Source organism: Eublepharis macularius, chromosome 18, assembly GCF_028583425.1.
Source record: "Eublepharis macularius isolate TG4126 chromosome 18, MPM_Emac_v1.0, whole genome shotgun sequence".
Classification (NCBI taxonomy): domain Eukaryota; kingdom Metazoa; phylum Chordata; class Lepidosauria; order Squamata; family Eublepharidae; genus Eublepharis; species Eublepharis macularius.
The window spans coordinates 14137610-14163844 of record NC_072807.1 but is presented as its reverse complement, the minus strand read 5'-3'; the positions used below and the strand labels follow the sequence as shown (position 1 = coordinate 14163844).

Sequence of the window (26235 nt, the reverse complement as noted above, 5' to 3'; positions counted from 1 at the left end):
AGAAGCCTGTGGGACAGTAGCACCAGGTAATGCAATGGGAGGGGAGGGCTTGCCTTCTGCTCCAATGTGTTTATTTGTTTTTCTAGCTGTTTGTTCTTCTGGCCCTTTAGTGCATTAGAAGTGCTCTCTGCTGTGAAGCACATTAGGACTTGGATTGTGTGAATCACTCTTTGCGGGGTAGGAAAACTGGATTACCTGATCTCTGGGCAAGGGCGTTAGATTGAATAACCTTTTAAGATTCTTTTGGTCCCCCGATTTATTTATTTATGTCATTTATAGTCCGCCTTTCTTACTGAGACTCAAGGTGGATTACATACCTGCTTGCGGGGAGGGCGGAATATAAATACGATAAAATAATAATAATAAATAATAATAATAAATCGTGTGAGATTAGTACAGTCAATATCAAGGACATTTCCATAAACAATGCCACGGGGTAAATAAACACAACTTTACAAAGACTAGCATTAGCAAGACTCCAATGCAGAGTTGAAGAAATGCTGAAACAGAGCATAAGCCGTTCTAGGGCTGACATTCGACAACATGAAGCGCAGGTAGTTCATGGGAGCACATATTTAGAGCAACGGATAGTATGTAAGTGATTATTATATTCGATTTTTAGTCCGCCCTCCCCACCAGGCGGGCTCAGGGCAGAGTACAACATTTCAAATTACATAAATACAGTTAAAAACAGATAAAACAGTATACAAATAACATTAAAACAACTTTATACAATACAGCTGCTCTTCAGTTGGAGATGATAAAATACTGCTTTTTCAAGCCCTGGCTCATATGTAGGGTGGTGGACAGATCTTTAGTGTGGCCAGTGGGGGCCCAACCTAGCCTCCACCATATGCCTGGCGGAACATCTCTGTCTTACAGGCCCGGCAACATAGTGGTGAAGTCTGTGGTCCCTAACTCACTAGCTCATCTATACATACGTGACTTCCAAAGTGCTTTTTAATATGCCACATGCCACAAATCTTACTTGTGGCCATGGCAAACTTGCAGGGTATGTTAGGCCGAGACAGAGGCAGCCCTCCGACCACTCAGTGCGCTTCACAGATTAGAACCTGGGTCTCCCATTCCAGGACCCGTCCGCACACTCCCCGTACTGCACCCCTTTGCGCCATTCATCAAGTGAACTAAAATACCCATCGGTGCAAATGCCTTGCCTTCATATGCAAAGCTAACACAAGAATCTAGCATTTGTTTCTGCTGCCTGAAGGGCAAAATGCAAATGGCTGTCTGGTCTTGACATTCCCATAGCAACCCCACCCTCAAGTTTGGAAGAGCTATCTCACTCACAGTGTTGCCTGACAAGCAGGGTTTGCTGAAAGGTTACTGAAAAGGTCTGTCACAAAAAGGACGCTCGCCCGTGTTTCTGATGACTGGACAAAGGCCCAGCGTGACTTTGAGGGTGAGCTGGGCAGGATGTGACCCAATCTTTCTAAAGCTGGGAGGATTCATGAATATGAATCCATTAAGTTAAAAGAATAACGTCAATGGTTTTGATTTGTGAGCCCTGAAATCCAGTGTGGCGAGAGGGTGAGTGGCTAGCCCCACGCTGAGAATCAAGGAGCAGAAAAGTTGACAAGGATTTTTAAAGGTAGAGACTGAAATGGGCTGGTCAGGTCAAATCTGTGAGGAAGCAAGGCTTTTTCTAAGCAGATTCGTCTGAGGATGGCAGTGCCAAGTGGCTAAGGGCCTCACAAGTGTGGTACCACCAACCAGCAGAGGGATTCGGCACTGAGGTCGCTGCTGCTGTTGCATAGAGCCAGGGCTTTTTTTCAGCTGGAACACAGTGGAACGGAGTTCCAGAACCTCTTGAAAAGGGTCACATGGGCTGGTGGCCCCGCCCCCTGATCTCCAGGGGAGTTTAGATTGCCCTCTGCGCCATGCCTTGGGAATGTTTAGTTTGGAGAAGAGGAGATTGAGGGGGGGCATGATTGCTCTCTTTAAATATTTGAAAGGCTGTCATTTGGAGGAGGGCAGGGAGCTGTTCCAGTTGGCAGCAGAGGGTAGGACCCAAAACAATGGGCTTAAATTACATGCACAAAGGTACCGGCTGGATATTAGGAAAAACTTTTTCACGGGCAGAGTAGTTCAAAGGTGGAATCAGCTGCCTAGGGAGGTGCTGAGCTCCCCCTCACTGGCAGTTTTCAAGAAGAGGCTGGATGAATATTTGTCAGAGACGCTTTAGGCTCATCCTGCATTGGGCAGGGGGTTGGACTAGAAGGTCTGTATGGCCCCTTCCAACACTGTGATTCTGTGATTCTTACCAGGGGGTGCTATTTACCCTGTTAGGGAAACTTAGATACACCATTGGTATACATGGAGCTCCCGACAGGGTAGGCAGCACACCCTAGGGAAAATGGTGGGGGGGGGGGCATTACCTTATGCTGTCTGAATTGTTTTCTTTGTTTTGTAATCCGCCCTGAGTCTCAGAGAGAATGGCAGGATATAAACAAAGTAAATAAACACACACCTGACTGTGAGAATCTGGGGGGAAATGTAACATGTATTTATGCACCAAGGGTCAGCACAGATCTATGAGTGGATGTCCAAATATTTTCTTTCATGTTAAAAAGCAGCTGTGGTTGTGGAGAGGGGGGGGGCTATTTGTATTCGGGCCACGGAGCAGTGGAAACCGCCATGCGGTGCGGAGGGCAATCTCAACTCCCCTCTGTCTGGAGATCAGGGGGTGGGGCCACCAACCCATGTGACCATTTTCGCCGAGGGCAACCCACAGAGTTCCACCACTTCTTTTCCCAGAAAAAAAGCCCTGCGTAGAGCAAAGGTGAGAGCCAACCTTCAGCTGTTGTCATCTGAGCAGAGCAGGCCCCGTGGCGCAGCCAGCACTGCTGACTTGGGGATACTCATCGCCAGAGGCAGATAGCCCCTTGAACTTGCCCAGAAAGGCCGTGTCCTGGCATGCTCAAGGACAATCTGCCTCTAGAGCCAGTTTGGTGTAGTGGTTAAGAGCACGGGACTCTAATCAGGAGAACCGGGTTTGATTCCCTACTCCTCCACTTGAAGCCAGATGGGCGACCTTGGGTCAGTCACAGCTTCTTGGAACTCTCTCAGCTCTACCCACCTCACAGGGTGATATTGTTGTGGGGATAATAATGACATACTTTGTAAACCACTCTGAGTGGGTGTTAAGTTGTCCTGAAGAGCGGTATATAAATCGAATGTTGTTGTTGTTAGCCTATTCTGTACTCTTTTGGCAGCTGTGCGTTTATTGGTGATTCTTCTATATAGGACTGCCCCAGTTCATAAAATATTAGGACCCCAAAAGTCCAGCTCGGCTTCCCAGCAGCACCCATTATGTGTCAGCCTAGCAAACCTAGCCCACAATGCGCTACAATCAGGAGAAAGGCTCAAAGAAAGGTGTTCAAAAAGCTGGTGGCGTTAGAGAATTCCCTAAAATGTCCCCAGATGACAAACTGCTCAGCAGCCAGTTGGCCAGGCAGCCTGTGAGTTATATTGAGTTGGCCAGGCAGCCTGTGAGTTATATTGAGTTAGACCACTAAACCCTCTAAAGTAGGCTGCTTGGACTGGCAGGAGAGATTTCTCTACACAATGCTTCTTACCCTCGGATGCTCAAGTGAAGGGGGATGCAATGTTAGCAGGGACATGTATTTTAAAAAGACAGAAGACTCTGTCTAGTTCCCCTCTCTACAGAAGGGTAGTTTAAAAAGACAGCTGACAAAGATGCTCCTCACAGGATTTGTTAATTAGATGAAATTAACAAACACTTTGAGGAGCTATCAGGCTCTGTCTTTTCAAACCACCCTCCTGTGGAGATGGGAAATTAACAGAGAACTTCGGCTTTTAAACTATGCCTCCCAGCTGAGCTAACATTGTGTCTCCCTTCGCTTGAGCGTCCTCATGTATCGTGCAGAGAGACTCTAGCCCTCACAATGGCTGTTGTCATACATTTTAACCATCGCGCAAAATAGCACAAAACTCATGGAACGACGACATGTTCATGGCGCGATTTCCCGTCATGACTGTTTCGTGGTTACGATTTCCCATCATAACTCTGTTTTGTGGTGTGATTTCTGATGTGATCACGCCACAGTTAAGACGTGTGAAAACAGCCCAGGTGAAACTTCAGCCACTCAAGAGGCACGTAACTTCCAGCAAAACCCTGTTCATCTCATATATACCCAAGGTCACAAGATCATTTTCACCCTCTACTAGTAATTTTAACCCCCTCTCTACCACTTGCTCGCAATGTTTTTTTATACCACCAACTTTACTGATTGTTTTGTTGCTGATAATTAATTTTAATCCAGTTATGTAGTTGTATCATTTATTATTTCAATTTTGTTAACTGCCTCTGGCAAGATCTCTGGAGAGATGGGATAGAAATATTCTAAATAAGAAACTAGGAGCCAAGAGTAGGGATGGCCTAGCCATTAACCAAAGGCGATAGAACATCTCAGGAGTAAGCTTAAAGAGGAGCAAACTGTCAATTGCTTAACACATTCTTACCACCATGGGGAGATGCCATATGGATTTGTGCCTGAGGCACAATAAAGGCCTTGGGCTGTTTTTGACAAAGAGGGTGCAGCAAATAACTGATCACATAATTTCATTTCTCTCCTCCCCAATAAGAGTTTGTTCAGCTTGGTATAGCCAGATCTCAGATGCTAAGCAGAGTTGGTACTTGCATGGGAGACCACCGAGGAAGATGGGGGTTGCTCTGCAGAGGAAGGCAATGGCCAGGGCTCATTTCGAGGGGGAACGCACAGGAACACAGTTCCGGCAGTTCCCCAAAGAGTTCACATGTCAGGTGGCCCTGCCCACCTGACTCTCGGCCATTTTGGGCCCATTTCAGCCCGGATTGGGGCCGAAACAGCCTGGATCGGGCCTCTGACAGGTGGTGGATCACTCTCCCACTCAGGAGCAGCCCGATCCTGACAATTTTGGGGCCCTTTTTAACCATTTTCAGCCCCTTTTTGCCATTTTGGGCACAATTTCAGTCCTGAATGGCCAGGATTGGGTCCAAAACAGCCAGGATAGGTGATGTCAGGGGATGTGGCACATGCAAATCAGCTATGCTAATGACACACTTCTGGTGATGGTAAGGGGTGTGGCATGTGCTAATGAATTATGCTAATGAGTCATGCTAATGAGTTCCTCCAGCTCTTTTTCTAAGAAATGACCCCTGGCAAAGGCAAACCACCTCTGTTCCTCATTTGCCTTGAAAATCCCTTGACGGGGGGGGGGGGGGGGGGGTCACTATAAGTTGATTGCAACCTGACAGCACAGACACACACAATAGGTGGTTCCATGGCACCCCCAAGCCAATTCGTTCAGTGTGACGGTTGGAAACCCTGTTCATGAGTATTTATATACCGATTTGAGTTTAGAGTAGCTCACAGCAGTTTTTCCAGGTGCATGTCTGGCCCCAGACGGCTCCCAATCAATGTCGAATATACAGCGGAAACCAGAGCAGGGAGGTGACTGCAGAGATCCCTTCTCAAATGTTCTAGTTTCTGATTTCCTAGGCTCATGGATTTAGAGGACGACACACAATGGCTGGAGTGGGTGGCCAAGCAGTTTGAGAACATTGCTGGCGATGATCAAGAGATTGACTTGGAAGAATTCAAAGCTGCTCTCAAGCTGAAGGAGGCAAGTTTTGCTGGTAGGGGAGGATGTCAAACTAGGTGCTCGTGTGCGAATAAAGGCAACCAAGGGGCTTCCCATCTTGTCATGTACTCCCTAGAGGTGAAATCTGGAGGGCTGAGTGGTCAAAAGAGGCAATGGAGGACTAAGGCAAAGAGCAATCTAGAAATGGAGGGGGCCCCAAGAGCGGGGGAAGTCTGTTGGATTGAGGGGGAGAAGTGGGCGTTTATGGGAAGAGGTGGATCGAGCTGTTAAGATAGCCAAGAGGCAAGTTGTGCTGAGTGGTTTGTGCAGCACAGAGGAAGGCAAGCCCCTTCTGTGGCTCAACTTGGATCCGTTCTGGCCACCAGTGGCCCTTCTGGACAGCACCCACCAGGTATTTTCTGCCCCTGGGTTGGATAAGCAAAGGAGTATTGGGTGCTGGAGGAACTGTGAGCTACAGATGACCCCACAGCAAAGTACATGTGGGTGGAGGGAACGGTCTGTCATATCTTGATTTGAATCATCAGTCAAGCCTTTGCCCAATTGTTCAAGAATTTGGCTCCTTCCTTTCCTACCAGGCTGAATTGAAGCAAGACCAGGGACAGTATGGAGCAATGAGAACATAAAGATCTGGTTTCCATCACCTCTGTTTATGTTGCCAATATTTTCCCCATCTTCCTCTAGTCCTTTTTTGCTGAGCGGTTCTTTGCTTTGTTTGACGCCGACGGAAGTGGCACAATCAGTTTGGATGAACTCCTGGAAGCCCTGAAACTGCTGATCCATGGAAGTGAAACAGACAAGCTCCGGTTCCTCTTCCAGGTTTATGATGTGGACGGTAAAATTTCAAACTACATACATGCTTTGTTTGTCTTTTATCAAAACAAGGTTTTCTTCTGCAAAGTCTTTTCCTTATGCCCCTTACTAATACTGCAAGAAGGTAACTTGTAGTTGTCCTGGCTTTGCACAGCAGCCTGGAACAGTTGAGCTCTTGACATCCTGAACGTTGAACAGCTGTTCAGGGCAGACAGAAATTCAAGAGGCGCAGAATTTGTGCAGAATTTCATTTTGGCTCCAGTATCAGTTCAGAACAGCTGTTCAGGGCAGACAGAAATTCAAGAGGCGCAGAATCTGTGCAGATTTTCATTTTGGCTCCAGTATCAGTTCTTTCTTCAGACCTACACTTTTTTCCGTTTGCTTCATGTACAATTGACTCATCCTTTAGAGATGAGTTTGTTGGGCAATTCCGCAGTTACATTAATGAACAACAGGTAGGCTTTAAGTCTGTTCTCTGGCAGTTAATTCTTTCATGCAGGGCCGTATTATTCATAAGGCTGACTAGGCCGAAGCTTAGGGGCCCTGCAGGGACTGGGGGCCTGTCAATTTTTTTTGCTGAGGCACACCCCCACATAAATTCCAATTAATTGATTCTCTTATATAAACTCTAATAATAAGATAATTAACTGCTTCCTTATTGAAGGGAAATAAATGGTCTCTTATATTAAAACAATTATCCATAAATTATATATATATATTTAATAAATAATAAAACGTTTATTCAAAATATTACAGAATTGAACAATTATATCCCCAAAATGTGCTTTCCTGAAGAGTTCTACTTGCGCAATAAAAATATTTTTAAAATTGTGAATAGAATTCTTCAGGAGACCCTCAAAATGGATATAGGACCATGTACTGTGGTCTAGTACCTACCGTACCAGGGTCAGGCTGTCAGCTGTAGTGGGGTGAAAGACTGAAGTGCCAGAGGGGGCCCCAAAATACCCGAAAGCCTAGAGGCCCAGCCATGGGTTAATACGGCCCTGCTTTCATGTCAACTGGAAATCCTCTTTCATTGCAGGCAGTGGGTCTATTGACTCCGATGAGTTGCGCCTTGTCTTAAAATCATGCCTGAGGGAGAGTTCAATATCTTTGCCAGAGGAGAAGCTAGATGACCTCACCGTGGCTCTTTTTGAATCAGCGGACACTGACAAGAGCGGATCCATCACCTTTGAAGAGCTCAGAGGGGAACTGGAGCGTTTTCCAGAGGTCATGGAGAACTTAACAATAAGGTTTGTCATTATTTTCATCTGTGAAAAATTGGCGGATATAGAAATAATTCCCCCCTCCAATCGGTCACAAAACAAACTCCATTTAATCAAGGGTGGCGGGGCACGGATGTTCTTTGACTTCCATTTTGACCCTGTGTAAAAGCCAGCAAGGCAGAACCTTCTGTGCTTAGAGGTGGTTGGAGAACAGAAGTCCTATGATCATTAGGTTTGTTAAAAAAGTCAGGCCGGGGTGGGCACCAGGAGACCCTAAAGGGAACTTTTTCAGGCCTACAGGTCCCTGAAATATCAGTATTCTGCAAAATTCTTGGCTGGTTTTATGATCTTCTGGTTGGAATAGTCTATTTTATTTTTTAACTATTTTAAGTTAGTTTTACCTCTAGATTTTAAAGTTTTTATTAACCAGGGCTTTTTTTCAGCAGGAAAGCGGTGGAACGGAGTTCCGGAACCTCTTGAAAACTGTCACATGGTTGGTGGCCCCGCCCCCTGATCTCCGCATGGCGCGGAGGGCAATCTCAACTCCCCTCTGTCTGGAGATCAGGGGGCGGGGCCACCAGCCATGTGACCATTTTCTCCTAGGGCAACCCGCTGAGTTCCACCACCTCTTTTCCCAGAAAAAAGCCCTGTTATTAACTATTGTACCATGTGATTCTGTAAACGTGTAATGGCCAACAGCGAAATACAATATAAGTCTGCAGGAAATTCTGCAAAACAGTTCATGAGGTCGGGCGCTTGGCTTGGCTTAGCCAACGAAGAAGGGTGAGCTTGCTGCGCATGTGCCGTGGGGAGAGGTGCCTTTTCACCAAATTGGTGAGCTTCTGAATCCGTCCCATATTGCTATGGCTATCCAATGGCCCCTGGATGTTTCGTATTCTCCTCTCTTGTAGCGCTGCAAACTGGCTGAAGCCCCGCCGAGCTCCAAGGAAGAGCGGCGCACCACGCTGCCTGAGCCCAGCCTATTGGCAGAACAACAGGAGCCAGTTTCTTTTCCTGGGTGGATATGTGTGCCTGAACGTCCTCCTCTTCACCTGTGCAGCGCTGAGGCATGCTGAATTTGGCATCTGGCTGACGCTGGCTAAAGGCTGTGGGCAGTGCTTGAACTTCAACTGCACATTCGTAGTTGTAAGTAGAGTGGCACGCCCATCACGTGCAAACAGATAAGATTATAGAGCCTTGTGAGTGAGGCCAAAGGCTCAGCGCACAAAACAGGAACCGTTCTTCATCAGAAGATAAGGACATCCTCCTCCCGTGCATTCCCCTGGGCTCTCCTAAGGTGCATCCAGCTAGATCTCTGAGTGGCTGATTAGGGAAGTTGCATCAAGTGTCTTGCCCCAGAAAATGCAGCTATGAATAGTTGAACCAGCCCAGCCTTGGTTTGGCAGCTGACTAGCCTTTCCTAAGCAAGGCAAGATGCTGATGGCTGCACTTACCATACCACATCACACCCACTCCTCTGTGCTTGTTTCCAGAACCTGGGGAGAAGAAACACAGGAAGGACAGACCATCCACACATGCTTACCTTGGCTTTTAATAGTCTTTCCCTCTCCCAAGGGAATCCTGGGAACTGTAGTTCTGTGATGGGGATGATGGCCCCCATTTAGGATGCTGGTTTTTACCTTCAAAACCCCTTCAGATCGTTCACGGCACAAGGCTCACATATCTGAGATGCTTTCTTTCCCCATAAGAGTCCCACCATTGTAACTGGAGAGTTGGGCCCTGTTCTGGGTAGACCTGGGCCTTTTACAGCTGTTGTGGAATGACCTCATCCAGGGAAGGTCCAGTGTTCTTCCTCCTCCTCCTCCTTTACTTTTTGGTGAGGATGTCTTTTCTGAAAGCCTTTGTGGCTGTTGCACTTTCCATGACTGTTTAAGTCACCAGAGTGAGTTCACCTTGACTTTCTGGCCCAAGGTCCATGGGTATGATCCATCGGCCACCGTTGGTGATAGGTGTCTTCTGTGATGTTCAGTATGATGGCCTTAATTGGCGGTGGCAGCTCCTGATAAAGTTTCCACCAGTTCCTGAGTAAGGCCGGTGAGACAGGGCGTGGGGATGGTGGCCCACTGAGCCTAGTCCCACCCTACTGCCCAGGCAACTCTTTTGAAGGTATTCAAGAATGCCTCACGGTCATCCCTGGGCCCCATCTTCCCAATCTGGGGGAAGGGATGAGTCCAGGTGGCTGATGTGGGGAGCAGTGTCCCGCCGCCCCCTGGATTGGTGTGCCACATCTGACGGACTTACTTCCACCATTGTTGCTGGGCTTCTGCCTGTCTCTTTATCAGCCACTCTTGTCAGCTCTATCTGTTGCTTTCCCAACTGCTGAATGAGCCAGCCCTTGGCTTCTTCCACTGCCCTCGTCAACTGGTCCTCAGATGGGGTTGTACCTCCCACCTCCATGGGAGTCCCTGGCATCTGTGCCAAGTCCCACACTGCCCATCTGGTCCATCTGCAAGATGGGTGCTCATAGTTGGCTGGGAAGGGGCCGAGTGGTTAAGGGCCCAGGGGCTCATACCACTCAGAGCTGCAGGGAAGGCTGCTTTATGGGCTGTCTGAACCCGCAACTGGCCCTTGTCCCTTGTTCTTTTTCCTCCTCTCTCCTCCTGCACCCTCCCTTATGCCTCTCTCATGCTCTCTCTTCCCCTCCTCTCACCTTTATGGCCAGTCAGTCTTGTAACCCTGCCCTGGTTCTCACTCCCTGCTGCCTATCAGAGGCACTGCCCACCAGCCCTCCCAGGTCATTGGCAGAGATGGCATTGATCCTAGCATCCCCACCTTGGCCATACCACCTTCATACTTGGTGTGCTGTGGCTCATTCTCTGGGTTGAACCAGCTGCTCTCAGCCCCAGTGTGCCACCCCATTGCCCACCATCCTGCTGCTTCTGGGTTGGTCCTGGTCGGGTAAGTGATGTGAGGGGTGTTCCCGACCCCAGCAAGGCAAGGCATTCAGTGAGGAGGGGAGTCCAGGCAGAGACCCAGTGGCTGGTTGCGGTGGGGGTCCCCCACAGGTCTTCCCACCCTCACTGACACTTTTGAATGGAAACAAATGGAAAGGAAGTGGTAGCTTTCAGTGCCCATCAGGTCTAGTTCAAAGGGAGGTCTCAGTCAACAATCTGGTTGCTGTACTTTGATCAGCTGATGTTTCCAGGTAGTCTTCAAATATAGCCCTGTGGGCTGTGATAGTTTTATTGCATGAATCTTCTGACATTTGGGCATATTTGGATTTAGAAACCAATCCTGTTCCCAACACAGTGATCAGTATTCAGATCAGGCTGTTTGAATATTGAATCTTGACTTCCTAAATGTTCCACTTTTTGAAAAATGGTGAAATTTTAAAGAAACTCAGAAATGCAGTAAAATGTTGATAGAAACCTTCCAAGATGCAAAAGGAAGTACCGAACCAGGACCCCAGTAGGGTGCACCCAAGCCTGCTTCTCCCTTGTTGAACACTGAGGTTCCTCAAGGTAAATTCTGCCATGATTTCCTTTTTCCTGGAAGGTGCTGATGCTACGCCGATGCCTGACATGGTTACGGGCTACCTGGGTTGCTGGAGTCCTGCCTTTGGACCAGAATATCCTTCTGCACCAGCTGGTGGGCTATGTAGTGGTAGCTCTGACCGCCGTTCACACTGGAGCTCACGTGGCCAACTTTGGTGAGCACCAATCTCTGGGTCTTTTTCAAAAAGAATTCCCATCTCTTATAACAACAACAACATTTGATGTACATAATGCCCTTCAGGACAACTTAATGCCCACTCAGAGCAGTTTACAAAGTATGTTGTTATTATCCCCACAACAATCACCCTGTGAGGTGGGGCTGAGAGAGCTCTGAAAGAGCTGTGACTGGCCCAAGGTCACCCAGCTGGCTTCAAGCGGAGGTGTGGGGGATCAAACCTGGCTCTCCAGATTAGAGTCCTGCTGCTCTTAACCACTATGCCAAACTGGCTCTCTTTTAAATTAGTGGATGTATGTTTCAAATCTTAAAAATAAATTGAGCGTAGTATGAGCATAATGACAAAAAAATTGGGTTATAAGGCTGCATGGGCCTTGGTTCAGGAGTAACAAATGCTCCTCTGCCCAACCTGTTCGGGTGTCCTGGATCAAATCTTAATATGGAATGTTCATACTGGGAAACGTGCCTGGGATGTGGCCTGAATCGACTCTTCCTGGCTTTCTTTCCATGGCAGTAAGAATGTCTCAGACCCAAGACAGCTATTGCCTTTGGGAATACCTGTTCACAACCCGACCTGGGATCGGCTGGATCTATGGTACCGCCTCTCTCTCGGGCCTCCTCCTCCAGCTGCTCGTTGGCCTGATGTTTGTCTGCTCCTGCCCCTTCATCCGCAAGAGCGGCCACTTTGCGGTAACGGGACTGGCCTCCACTTTTCCCTCCTTATGTATTTCACTTGCTTTCCGATTAGCACCAAGCACACAAAAGAAAAGGATGAGCGAACCCACAAATGATATTCACCCCTAGAGCCATTTTCAGTTCCCTGGAGTTATAATAAAGAAGCGTATTTTGGGGGTGGGGGCAGACCGCCTTTTCTTCACGTCTGAAAAAGCACAGTCTGGTTGGGACATCTAGGTGGGTATGAGCCCGTGCCTCTCATTTAGAAATTATACATGTAGGTAAAGAGGAAGACCTAAAATAAGATGGCTTAACTGAATAAAAGAAGGCATGTCCTCCATTTGCAAGATCTGAGCAAATCTGTTAATGATAGGACTTTTGGAGGTCCTTTCATTCATGGGGTCGCCGTAGGTCAGAGACAACTTGATGGCACATAACACAGACCCTTTAATATATATTGTTCATCAGAGAATCTTTTCAAAGTACCAGGGTATGACACATTTGCAGCTCTGATTTCGCTTTGTTCAGTGATTAGCACCAAGCACACAAAAGAAAAGGATGAGCGAACCCACAAATGATATTCACCCCTAGAGCCATTTTCAGTTCCCTGGAGTTATAATAAAGAAGCGTATTTTGGGGGTGGGGGCAGACCGCCTTTTCTTCACGTCTGAAAAAGCACAGTCTGGTTGGGACATCTAGGTGGGTATGAGCCCGTGCCTCTCATTTAGAAATTATACATGTAGGTAAAGAGGAAGACCTAAAATAAGATGGCTTAACTGAATAAAAGAAGGCATGTCCTCCATTTGCAAGATCTGAGCAAATCTGTTAATGATAGGACTTTTGGAGGTCCTTTCATTCATGGGGTCGCCGTAGGTCAGAGACAACTTGATGGCACATAACACAGACCCTTTAATATATATTGTTCATCAGAGAATCTTTTCAAAGTACCAGGGTATGACACATTTGCAGCTCTGATTTCGCTTTGCTCAGTTATCCCAAATGAGTGATGTGTTCTCCGGCTCCTGGGGATCACTTGAATTTTATGACTGAAACAGCTTCATGGTCTCTCGGACAAGGTCTTCACTCTTCTGTGTAACTGACAGGTTTTCTACTGGACCCACCTCTCTTATATCTTCATCTGGGCTTTGTTAACGGTCCACGGCCCTCATTTTTGGAAGTGGTTTGTGGTGCCTGGATTTCTGTTCCTCGTGGAGAAGATTGTCGGTGTTGCCTTGATGCACATCAGAGGGCTACACATAGTGGAAGTCAACCTCTTGCCCTCTAAGGTTGGTTGCCCCAATGAACAAAATGGTAAAATGTTGAGGGAATATGTTTATGGAATGTGCTGAAGAGGGTAGCTGCTGGTTTAAGGAATGTGGCAAGAACTAGGACGTGGGTTTCCAGAAGTCTCCTTACTTCGTATGACCAAATCTCTCCTTGGCTGTTTCCACACGGCTTACCTTCCCTCGGAACGACCCGGAACATCACGCAAAAACCGCGGAAGATCGCGTTTTCTCGCGTGAGATTTGCGTGACGTCGCGCAACGTCGCGCAAATCTCGCGCGAGAAAACGCGATCTTCCACGTTTTTTGCACGATGTTCTGGATCGTTCCGAGGGAAGGTAAGCTGTGTGGAAACAGCCCTTGTTTTCCAACCCAGGTGACTCATCTAGTGATCAAGAGACCTCCGTTTTTCCACTACAAACCGGGTGACTACGTGTACCTGAACATCCCAGTCATAGCCAAGTACGAATGGCATCCCTTTACCATCAGCAGTGCTCCAGAACAGCCAGGTATTCAACTGCCCAGAGAGCAGCCAGATGAAAGAAATGGTGGGGAAGGCTTGACACATCAGCAGCTGTGCAAAGCAAAAGGAGGGGAGGACCAAGGGGCCTGTGGACTTGCAATCTTGATCTCAAGGGGAATTATTTCTTTTCTTTGAGAAAACAGCATTGCTGCAGAATATATACAGGAGTCTGCTGTATTTAATATTTTTTAAAAAAATTAATGCCCCAAGCTTGCTTTTTTGATGTATGTTTGTCATAAAATTGAATTTTATTTACTTATTTTATTTATTTGTACCATGCTTATCTCCCGGTGGAGACCCAAAGTGGCTTGCAACATTGTTCTTCCCTTCTTCATTTTATCTTCATAACAGCCACCCTGTGAGGTAGGTTAGCCTGCGTGTGTGTGACAGGCCCAAGATCACCCAGTGAACTTCCATAGCAGAGTGGATATTTGAACCCGGATCCCTCCCAGATTCTAGTCTGAAACACTAACCACTATATTATGTTGAGGTATAAGGGCTAGAGTGATTGAGTTGTTTTCTTTCTTTCTTTCTTTCTTTCTTTCTTTCTTTCTTTCTTTCTTTCTTTCTTTCTTTCTTACTTTCTTACTTACTTACTTACTTACTTACTTACTTACTTACTTACTTACTTACTTACTTACTTACTCACTTACAAATTCAGGATTCCAGTCACAGATTTAGAGACTGAAAGAGACCAAAGCTTAGGCTTTGGTGCTTAAGGGTAAGGTAAGTTTATTGTTTGTGGCTAAAGGCCATTACAATCCATACAAATAAAACACATACAACACTCTAGCATGTAAACATATGTACAAAGATTAAAAGACTAAAATGATCTAGGCAGAAAATACCAGTCAGATAAAACCATTGCTGTCTCTGGAAACAACTCTAGCCCGGATTTTCTTGGCTGCTAAGGCGAACCGAGAGACCCTATAAGAAACAAATACAGCAGAGTCAGACAGGAGAAAAAACAATTTATCAGCGTCTGAAGAGGAGTTCAAACCAATTAAAATCTCGTCTAGGAATTTATTCCTTGGCTCAGCATAAAGTGGGCAGGGTAGTAGGTAATGTGGTAAATCCTCCACAACGTGGGCACCACAAATACAGTAGCGGAGGGCTTGAGGTGTTTTGGCATAGCGCCCAGCTAGCAGCGCTGTGGGCAGAGTTTGGAACCGAATTGAGGTAAAGGCTGTTCTGAGATTGTGAGGGAGGATGTTGACAGGGCGCTCTAACACAGGCCTTGAAAAGTTTAAACCATGGGGAGAATTTGGAATAGGAGATCGCCTGCCTATCCGTTACGGCGTCACAGTACTTAAGAGATGGGGCGGGGGGAAGTCTTCCTCTGAATGCACTAGTTTCAAAACATGTATACTGCTCAGCAGTAATACAGTATTTTTGTTGCTGGCAGCAGTAGGAGTTTATTCCAAACTATTACATTCAGTGTTTTTCAGGATGTTTTAAAATGGGATCCCCCAACAGAGATTTCTTGATTCAAGAACTTTTCGTCCTACTTGATGCCCTTTTTCAACTTGCTTCTAGCCTTCTCATCACCACCAGATCCTCGTGTGTCACCAGGCAGGCAGTGAAGGTAGCTGCTAATTTGGAAATTGGTGCCATAATACAATATGAGGTCCTTTGCTCCTGGCTAATGGCTCACATCAGCTGGAAGGACTAGGAGGTTTGCCTTCATCGGGGAATGTTCTGTTCTGTCTCCAAAGGGATCATCTGGCTGCATATAAGGTCCCTGGGACAGTGGACCAATCGGTTGTATGAGTACTTCGTTCATCATTGTAAACTTTCCAACAATAACCCTGAGTGTCTGGCCAGAAATCCAAGGAAGAAGGGCTGGTCCCAGACATGGGTGCAGGTTTGTATTTTAAATTCTATCACTGCTGCAGGGTCATATTTCAGAAACCGAGAGGGCTCTCCCTGGGATTACAGACTGAAAACCAACAAACTGTTCCCAGGGGAAACAACACAGGCAAAAAGCCCTACAATCAACAAAAAGGTTTTCTGTAAAAAATTTAACAATTTTATAAAGTGCAAAAGTGTATCAAAATATTTACAAAATGTTACAAACCACTCATAATACAATATCTATACAAAATTCATATACAATCTGTTTCAAATGGTGGAAAGAATGATTCAACACAACTTAGAAATAGCCCAGAAGCCAACTCTACGGAGCAGGGACACTGTAGCTGAACCCGTAGGCGTGACCTTCCACAGCTTCACAGCATTGTTGTGACAACCTGAACAACTTGAAGTCTACATCCAGAGGAGTTAGCCGTGTTAGTCTGCAGTAGCAAAATCTAAAAGAGTCCAATAGCACCTTTAAGACTAACCAACTTTACTGTAGCGTAAGCTTTCAAGAACCACAGCTCTCTTCGTCAGATGCACATCTGACGAAGAGAACTGTGATACTCGAAAGCTTACGCTACAGTAAAGTTGGTTAGTCTTAAAGGTGCTACTGGACTCTTTTCGATTTTTCTACTACAGACTCTCTGCTCCATAGAGTTGGCTTCTGGGCTATTTCTAGCTTCAATGTTATTAGAAGAGTGCTTTTGCACCGCTGAAAAGGGACTCCTTGTGAATGAATTAACTTGTGTTGAATCATTCTTTCCACCATTTGAAACAGATTGTATATGAATTTTGTATAGATATCGTATTATGAGTGGTTTGTAACATTTTGTAAATATTTTGATACACTTTTGCACTTTATAAAATTGATAAATTTTTACAAAAAACTTTTTTGTTGATTGTAGGGCTTTTTGCCTGTGTTGTTTCCCCTGGGAACAGTTTGTTGGTTTACAGGGTCATATTTGGCTTTTCCTGCTAGGTATTAACAGGTAGTGGTGCGGGATAGGGGATAAGTATTGGGTGGTGAGAATGCTTTGGAGACGTTTGAAGGTTCGTTGCTTGAGTTTATCCAGCTAAAGGAAACAAGACAAGGAGGCTTCACTTGGCCTTTTTGCAATCTCAGGCCCCATTCCTGTCAAATCGCAGGTGGGGGCAGAGGCAGAGATGAAGCCAGGTGCATGTCAAGGTGGGAAGGAGCAGTTGCTCACGGAAAGAGCCTCTGCTTTGCACACAGAATGTCTCAGATTCAATTCCCGGCAGTGTCTCCAGTTAAAAGGGTCAGTAGATGATGTGAAAGACCTTTACCCGAAATCCTGGACAGCCACTGCCAGTCCGAGTAGAATACTGACCTTGATTAGTGTCTCCGTAGAAGGCATATGCTTGAACTTTGTTTCAGAAATGTCTCCTGGGCTCCTCGGACCTGGATCCATCTGTGGCCACCAATGAGGACGAGATGATTGAGATCTTGTCGTATACATCTACCACATGTCCCAGCTGGGCGACTGCCAGTCCTGGTGTTACTGGCAGGTGTGAGGAGGTGAGCACACAATTCAGAGAAGAAAGGCGGTGCTTTTCCTGGCAAATGAGGGCACATCCAGTCCTTAGAGAGAATCCTTGAAAAGCCCATAGTTGTATACTCCTTGCTTCATTGATTAACCACAGGGACAGTTCCAGGGAATTTAGTTTCCTTTGTTCACCGGAGATTTGGGATATCCTTCAAATATGTGATATAGCAGCAATTAAACAAGCGGAGCATATTGAGTACCCTTTTAGCAGGCAGCAAAAGCACTAATCCTGCATCAGATTCCCAAAGAGTGGGTGGCTTTTGTCCCAGACTCTCTCCTTTCCACCTCTGACTGTCTCCAAATTGTAACTACGATCCTCCCTCCTCTTTCTGGCAGAAGACAATATTTTGAGGCCTTCATTCGCACTGAGGAAACCTTGGTTGACCGTTTCTGATGGATATCCAACAGACATAATATAGAACAGAAGATTTTCTCTCCCCTTCAAATAATCAAAAGCGTAATATACTTTGAAGTTAAAGGCATAAATTATATCATTTCTAGGAAGACTAAAAGCCTTATTTAGGATCTGTGACCATAAAAACGTCCACGGCATCGGTTCTGCCAAGAAATAATAAAGAATTTGGTTGTTGTGAGTTTTCCGGGCTGTATTGCCGTGGTCTTGGCATTGTAGTTCCTGACGTTTCGCCAGCAGCTGTGGCTGGCATCTTCAGAGGTGTAGCACCAAAAGACAGAGATCTCTCAGTGTCACAATGTGGAAAAGATGTAGGTCATTTGTATCTACTCAGGAGGGGTGGGGTTGAGCTGAGTCATCCTGTAAGAGTTTCCCAGGGTGTGGAATGCTAATGGCGGGAGGCTTCACTGTATCCCGAGGAGGTTCTTTTGCATATGGATTGGTGCTTGATGTGCTAATCTTCTCTGCAGGGCTATTGTCGGGTGTGGAGTGTTTTGTTGGCCTGGTGTTTTTCAGAACTGGAGCCCATGCTCTGTTCATTCTTAAGGTTTCTTCTTTCCTGTTGAAGTTTTGCTTATGCTTGTGAATTTCAATGGCTTCCCTGTGCAGTCTGACAAAGTAGTTGGAAGTGTTGTCCAGTATTTTGGTGTCCTGGAATAAGATACTGTGCCCTGTTTGAGTTAGGCTATGTTCAGCCACTGCTGATTTTTCAGGTTGTCCAAGTCTGCAGTGTCTTTTATTCTTTTATTCTTGTCTGGATGCTACGCTTTGTGGTCCCGATGTAAACTTGTCTTTTCCACACTGTGACACTGAGAGATCTCTGTCTTTTGGTGCTACACCTCTGAAGATGCCAGCCACAGCTGCTGGCGAAACGTCAGGAACTACAATGCCAAGACCACGGCAATACAGCCCGGAAAACCCACAACAACCATCGTTCTCCAGCCGTGAAAGCCTTCGACAATACAATAAAGAATTTGTACGTGGTAATTCACATAGGTTTCTCTCCCTCTTTTTCTCTCTGCGGCTGCCAAACATATTTTTTGGATGGGAGAAGCTGAAGGGAACTGCTTCTTTAAAAAAAGGGGGGAGCTCAAACAAGCTCAGAACCACACCCCGAGGGGAGGGAGCATTGATGCCTTACCCCAAGCCATTTCCCTGCACAAATACAGCGCGTGAAAGGGGTCTTATTATGCTGACTTCGCTGTTCCGTGCATGGAGAATCTGTGCATAGATTCTTCACAATGAACCACAAATTCAGTGAAATAACTCCCCTCACTCACAGTTTTCAAGTGAGAAAATGGCATTACAGGGAAGCTGGAGCCTTCCCCTACCATTCTGAGCTTATTTGAGCTCTCCTTTTTAAAAAAGAAGCAGTTCCTCTCAGTTGATATGTGACTGCAGGGAGCACGTTAAAACCAGTGCATGCCTGTGCAGCAACGTATCATCTAGAGAGACCCTTAATTAACACTGGGCTTTGTGCAAAACCACAACTGTGAAGCTACAGCAGGCTAATCCAGCTTTTCATATAAAAGGTATTTCCCTGTACAGCTCATGAATTCTATCAATGCTTTTTATTGCTACAAGAAAACAGATGTAGAATATTGTGAGGCATAATTCCTCCCCTAGACACCCCCACCCATCCACATACTCTTCTACCCATGCAGGGATCAGAGTCAAAGTAATCTGGGACTGGATCTTCTGTGCTTTTATTTCTTATTAAAAAGAAGCTGTGGGGGTGGTTGGTTTGGATTGTTTCCACTGCTCCGTGGCCCGAATACAAATAGCCCCCCTCTCCACAACCACAGCTGCTTTTTAACATGAAAGAAAATATTTGGAGATCCACTCATAGATCTGTGCTGACCCTTGGTGCATAAGTACATGTTACATTTCCCCCCAGGTTCTCACAATCAGGTGTGTGTTTATTTACTTTGTTTATATCCTGCCATTCTCTCTGAGACTCAGGGCAGATGACAAAATATAGAAAACAATTCAGACAGCATAAGGTAATGCCTCCCCCCGCCATTTTCCCTAGGGTGTGCTGCCTACCCTGTCGGGAGCTCCATGTATACCAATGGTGTATCTAAGTTTCCCTAACAGGGTAAATAGCACCCCCTGGTAAGAATCACAGAATCACAGAGTTGGAAGGGGCCATACAGAACTTCTAGTCCAACCCCCTGCCCAATGCAGGATGAGCCTAAAGCGTCTCTGACAAATATTCATCCAGCCTCTTCTTGAAAACTGCCAGTGAGGGGAGCTCACCACCTCCCTAGGCAGCTGATTCCACCTTTGAACTACTCTGACCGTGAAAAAGTTTTTCCTAATATCCATCCGGTACCTTTCTGCCTGTAATTTAAGCCCATTGCTTCGAGTCCTATCCTTTGCTGCCAAGTGGAACACCTCCCTGCCCTCCTCCAAATGACAGCCTTTCAAATATTTAAAGAGAGCAATCATGCCCCCCCTCAATCTCCTCTTCTCCAAACTAAACATTCCCAAGGCCCTCAGCCTTTCCTCATAGGACTCAGGGCCGGCACCACCATTGAGGCGGTGAGGTGGGGGCTGTGGGGGCCATGGGGCCGAAGGGGGCGCCAGAGGGGGTGCCGGGGGTGGAGGTGTGCGCCACGGAGCTGGCGTGCCTGGCCCGTGCTGCCGCCAGCCAGCCCCGCACTGCTGCTGCCACAAGCCCCCTGGTGGGCACAGCAGCCATGGGCCAGGGACGGCAGGCGGCCAGGGCGGCATGCAGAGCGTGGGCAGCCTCCTCACACTGCCCCAGCCACCCGCTGGCCAATGGCCCCAGCTTTACTGTGTGATGGCGTCATCACGTGATGATGTCATTATGCAGTTCAGGGGCCAATGCACTTGCCTCCTTACTGTGAGGGGCTTGGGGATCTAATTGCCAAGGATTGACACCCTAGGACTGACAGTTTGTTCCAGATATTCATATGAGAAACAAAGTGTCTCCATTTCCTCATCACTGCAAGGCTTGGCAGATAGAAGCCCAGCTCAATGAATCCAGAAGGACTTTGGCACCAGACCTTGTACACAAGGTTGCTTCTAAAAGCTGGGCATTTGAGATTCTTTTGAAAAACGATACGATGTCCCTATTTCTAACACGAGCATCTTTGTGCCACAGGTTTTTGGCAAGCTAGATGACAACCGGCAACACTGCAACATCAAGGTAAAATCTGTTGTTTCTCTTTGACATTTGTCTATTATAAAAACAGTTCATTTGCGTACTGCTCTTAGTGCTCTCTCAGATTGGTGAACAAAAGCAGAGTTGTTAGCCCCACAATGCAGCTGGGGATGAGAAGAGTGACTTACCCAAGGCCACCTGGGGAGTCCATGGCAGGAGCGAGATTTGAACCAGTGAAGTGCTTCATTGGAGTCCCACTACTTAACCGTTACACCACACCAGCTAGCACTGTGCCTGGTACTGTACGAAAATGAAGAGATTTCAACCTCGGAAAATGTACCATCCATGTGAGATGGGCGTGGGGGGAGGCAGGAGACAAACGAGAAGCAAGAGTTTGGAGTGTGTCCAGCAGCGCTGGAGATGGACAGGAGCCAAGGCTGATGTGGTTCAGGAAAGGCTTTGCCAGGAGTGAGGTTTGCTGTCTAATCACAATGTGGTCCCTAATTGGTTGGGATCATGCTCTGAAGAATGGTGTTGAAGGAAAAAAGAGCTGCAGATTGCAGAGGCAATGGTTGTGAAATGGGCAACTGAGTAGGAAGTCGATTTTTTCCCCCTGGACTCTTTCTTCCCCTCCAGAATGGCAGATTTCACACTGAAAATGAAGCTTGATGAAAATGTAGTGCCTGGAGCAATTAAACTTTAATTGAGCCTTCCTTCAAGTCTTCTTTTAGTTTCTTTACACTCACAATCAGGAACCAGAAAATGAACACAGCTAACCAAAGCTGCCATTTGGGCAAAACCACAGGCGGCGGGGGGGGGGGGGGGGGAATGTCCATTTTGTCGTGTTTGCTCTGTAAGACTGGAACTTCTTTTCTGTGCTAAATCAGGGTGCCATCAGGTTAGTCATGCAGTGTCACCAAGGCCAAATCATGAAAAAACAAGCTAGCTTTGCAAAGAACAGAAGCAAATCTTCCTTGTGCAAGCCTCAGAGGCAACACTCTCTTCCCTTCTCTCTCCTAAGTGCTACATTGATGGTCCATACGGGACTCACACGCGAAGAATCTTCACTTCAGAACATGCAGTGCTGATCGGGGCAGGAATTGGGATCACCCCATTTGCTTCCATTTTGCAAAGTATCATGTACAGGTTGGCTTACTCTTCTGTTTCACCCTCACAACAACCCTGTGGGTTAGGCTCGGCTGAGGAAGAGCGATTGGCCCCCAAGGTCACCCAGCAAGCTTCCATGGAAGAGCAGGGATTTGAATGCCAGCCTCTCAGGTGTTAGATCAACACTCAATCCACTACAGCTCCTGATCTCCAACGGGTTGTGTTTAAATCTTTGGAAAAGTTCTGATCGTGCCTTTCTCCCTTTTCCATTTTAAAAAATGGACCAACTTTAAAAAAACGATAATAGAGCTGCACATTTGCTTAACCTTTTCCAGAATATTTTAAAACTAAAATGGTAAAATCTTTTTAAACATAGTTTTTCAGTTTTCCTAGCTGCAACCAACCGTCGTGTCAGGTGGTGTTTGTTCATATCAGCTGGAAGTGAGGAGGACATTGGCGGCTCCTTCTGCGCCTTGGCAGAGATGCCCTAGAATATTCGGTATTCTCCCCTCCTAGGTATCATATGAGACAGCAAGCCTCTTCCAGCCAGTGCCCCATACAGAGGGAAGCCTTTAAAAATCAGGAAATGAAGCTCCAGAAGGTGAGAACGAACGTGGGGCATTTGGTGATGGCTTGGAAGTTCCCAAAGAAAGCAGAACGTGTCAAGCCCTTCTTTTTTTAGGTTGACTTCATCTGGATCAATCGGGATCAGAAATCCTTTGAGTGGTTTGTAAGCCTGTTGACTAAGCTGGAAGTTGATCAAGCCAAGAGAGACCCTGAAGGTAGGGGATCAAGGTGTTTGGATCCTCGCTCAGCTGCGTCCCAAACTCGACACCGAACCAGGGCCAAGCAGAACACAACCACCTCCATTTTCCAAAACTGTGTCTCCTGCACTGTCCAGCCTGCCACTTAGCCTCCTCGTAAGCCCTACTCTCTGCACCCCCCCCCCATACACACCTGCAGAGGGGATGTAGATGGTGGCTAGAGACAGGGCTTTTTCAGTGGTGGCTTCATCTGTGGCATGCCCTCCCCGCCTTGAGACTTACTCAGTGCTTGCTTTCTATCTTTTAGGCATTTAGACCAAACATTTCTTTCCACCTAGATTTCAGCTGAGGAGTTCCATCAGGTGAAATTGTGTTCACAGATTGCTTCTAACCTATTTTATGGATATCATTTTAGGCAGCTAAACATTTTATACTTGTTTATGTTCTGGCTATATTTTTTTCCTGGCTTGTTAATTTTCATGCTGTTTTTATGGTTTTATTGTATTTTGAGCAGATCTCTGGAGAGGTGAGCACACAATTTTTTCTAAATAAACAAGACAGTATAAAATTTAAAAATAAATAAAAAGACCAAACAGTGGGATGGAATCATCTGCTAGAAAATACTTGGTCTGAATCCGCACAAAAACAGTCCCCTTGCAACCACGTTCCATGGCCGTGGCCTGCCAAGTGGTCTCAGCTGGCTCATGACCAGACCTCCTGTCCAGTCTCTGCTACAATTAACTTGAAGTTCCAACATTCTGCTCTCCTCCCGATGCACAGGCTGCTTTCTGGAGATGCACTTATTCATGACCTCGGCTCTCAGCAAGAACGATGTGAAGGCCATCGGCCTCCAGATGGCATTAGATCTGCTGGCCAAAAAAGAAAAGAGGGACTCCATCACCGGACTCAAGACCAGAACCCAGCCAGGACGCCCTGACTGGAACCAGGTAGTCTACCCAAAGCAACAGGGGCAAGCCAGGGCAGAGACCGGTCTTAATACAGATGCCCCCTGGCCAATGTATCAGAGTCAGAGGAGGCACTTGGGACTCTGATATTTGCTTGAACCGCTGAATCTGAGTGACCCCAGATCATGGCGATGATTTCCGGCACAATTCGGCAATCCCCCGTGTGGTGCAGGCAGCTTCTGTGTGGTTGCCGTCAAGCCCACACCTCCTTCCCGAAGGCTTTCATCGGCTCCTAGTTTAAAGCTCATTATCTTCCCTCTTCTTCCATGGGGTGAAATGTATTTTGTGCAGGGCTCATTTTGAGGGGGAACGTGCAGGAACGCAGTTCCAGTAGTTCTCCAAAGAGGTCACATGTCAGGTGGCCCCGCCCACCTGATTTTTGGCCATTTTGGGCCTGTTTCGGCCTGGATTTGGTCCCAAATGTCCAGGATCGGGCCTAAAACAGCCTGGATTGGTCCCAAAATGGCTAGGATCAGGCCTCTGATGGTTGGTGGATCACTCTCCCGCTTAGCAGCGGCCCAGTTCTGACCATTTTGGGCCCCCTTTCAGCCATTTTCAGCCCCTTTTTGCCATTTTGGGCCCAATTTCAGCCCTGAATGGCCAGGATTGGGTCCAAAACAGCCAGGATAGGTGATACCAGGGGGTGTGGCATATGTAAATAAGTCATGCTAATGACACACTTCCGGTGATGTCAAGGGGTGTGCCATATGCTAATGAGTTGTGCTAATGCGTTATGCTAATAAGTTCCTGCAGCTCTTTTTCTATGAAATGACCCCTGATTTTGTGGGATTCTGCGGTTGCATCTAGACAAGGAAATGAAAAACTAGTGGGTTTATACAGGGTCGACATTGCTATGGACCACTTTGGATTGCATGCAGGCTTTGCATGTCGATGGCCACACGTGGTAACAGTGTCCGTGTGGTGGCCACATGCAGCACTTGCCCGCTCTTATTTTGGCTGTGACAAGACCCTTTTGTAGGCATACAGAGTTATCGATGAGGTGGAGCTTCCACAACCATTTTGGTTTGGTTGAGAGGGGGGAAGGCCGCAGTGTCTGAGCTGGGAATGCTCCAACATGTCTTGGAGATCTTTTGGCACATGGCAAAGCCTTCTTTTTATAATGTGTAGACAAGTCCAAGAAGTGGCTGTACATTTCTGCTGTTTTCTCCTCTCTTTTTGCTCCCTGATGTTTGATGCCAGATCTTTCAGAAACTATCCGAGGAGCGTGCAGGAAAAGTCCATGTCTTCTTCTGTGGCTCTCCAGCTCTTGCCAAGGTCATCAGAGCCCACTGTGAAGAGTTCAACTTCCGATTTTTCAAAGAACACTTTTAAGCGGGTCCCTCTTGCTTCTCACTGGCTTTCCCGTGCTGAGGTGGCAAGCCCAGGTGGGGCGCAGAGGTGTGCTGTGTAGATGGCTCCATCCATTATGCTGCCATTCTGTATCCTTTGCTAAAAGACCTCGTAAAGCAATTTTGCTATCCTCTTCTGTAGGTGCAGCGTTTAGAAATGTAGTACAACTCGGAGACCATGTTTTCAAGATACTCTGCAAAATAAACCCAAATTTGGCGGAGTTTGTCAGTCCAGTGTCATCCTTACAGTGTTAAACTGGCATTGGTGAATAATAAGATATGCCACCAAGAGGCGAAAATTGGCAGGCGGCTGTTTTGGGCACCCCAGCCCCTTGCCCTGAGTGATAGGCTAGGGCTTATTACTGTGCCTGTTAGCACCACAAGATCTCTGTTGCTCCCCCAACATTTCCTTCCCTCTCCCCTGCCTCCCCCCCCACCCCCCCTGCTCTCTGCTAGGTGTTCCAGCCCCACCTACCTCCGGTCAGACTTGGACTGACTTGAGGAATGGAGGCACACCCATGTAGAAAGCCAGTTTCAGCTTGTCAAGGTATAAAAAGGAGGTGCTAGCAAGGTGAATGCCGAGACAGCCTCACCTGCTCCAAAGCTTGACAGATGTGAAAATCACTTCCCTGTTTCGGGTGACTGAACAAAAGGTTCCCATGCAGCATGTCTGATCACAACATCCCTTTTGGGCGGGTTGATTGGCAACCATTTTTCAGCAAGTTAGTTTCAAAAGGACATTTCCTTTCCACCCCCTCCACCAAAACTTTCCAGTGAGAGCTTGGAGTGGCTCAACGGCCAACAGCCTGAGATGGAAAACAAGAAGTCCTGGGTTCAAATTCTGCCACTGCTGGGAAGTTGCTTAGAGCCAAAACACACGTTAAGAAATACCTAGGTTCAGCACGTGTTCTCTTACCTCAAGGTTTGCCGGGATCTGTAGGCGTCCTGGAAGCTTAAAGTTTAGCATTTACAGAGCAGCAAAAAGGGGAAGGGAAATACAGGCGCCTGTATTTTAAGCTTTAAGCTTCCAGGACGCCTTTAAGCTTCCAGGACGCTTACAGATCCTTTAAGCTTCCAGGACTTTAAGCTTCCAGGACCCCTACAGATCTTTAAGCTTCCAGGACGCCTACTTTAAGCTTCCAGGACGCCTACAGATCCCGGCAAACCTTGAGGTAAGAGAACACGTGCTGAATCTAGGTATTTCTTCTCGTGTGTTTTGGCTCTAAGTGGCCTATAGAAACAAAGCTGGAAGTAA

At 46.8% G+C, this 26235-nt stretch overlaps 1 protein-coding gene across 1 annotated transcript; it reads left to right on the top strand.

The window, feature by feature from the left end:
• Positions 1 to 25201, top strand: NOX5 (NADPH oxidase 5). Its single transcript, XM_055002286.1, has 17 exons — positions 1 to 26; positions 5523 to 5646; positions 6307 to 6457; positions 7478 to 7688; positions 8573 to 8807; positions 11178 to 11331; positions 11866 to 12041; positions 13130 to 13312; positions 13685 to 13817; positions 15547 to 15695; positions 17085 to 17217; positions 20737 to 20840; positions 21817 to 21941; positions 22419 to 22503; positions 22585 to 22684; positions 23447 to 23613; positions 24832 to 25201. Exons 2-17 carry the CDS (start codon positions 5527 to 5529, stop codon positions 24961 to 24963), a joined length of 2358 nt encoding a protein of 785 aa, XP_054858261.1. The 5' UTR covers positions 1 to 26; positions 5523 to 5526; the 3' UTR covers positions 24964 to 25201.
• The last annotated feature ends 1034 nt before the right edge of the window (positions 25202 to 26235 follow it).

Excerpts from the sequence above, each read along its gene's own strand:
- NOX5 (XM_055002286.1), top strand. The coding sequence starts at position 5,527 with ATGGATTTAGAGGACGACACACAATGGCTGGAGTGGGTGGCCAAGCAG. Across the intron at positions 13,313-13,684 it reads TCAACCTCTTGCCCTCTAAG|GTGACTCATCTAGTGATCAA; the intron begins GTTGGTTGCCCC and ends TTTCCAACCCAG. Across the intron at positions 17,218-20,736 it reads TCCTGGTGTTACTGGCAGGT|ATTCTTTTGAAAAACGATAC; the intron begins GTGAGGAGGTGA and ends TGGGCATTTGAG.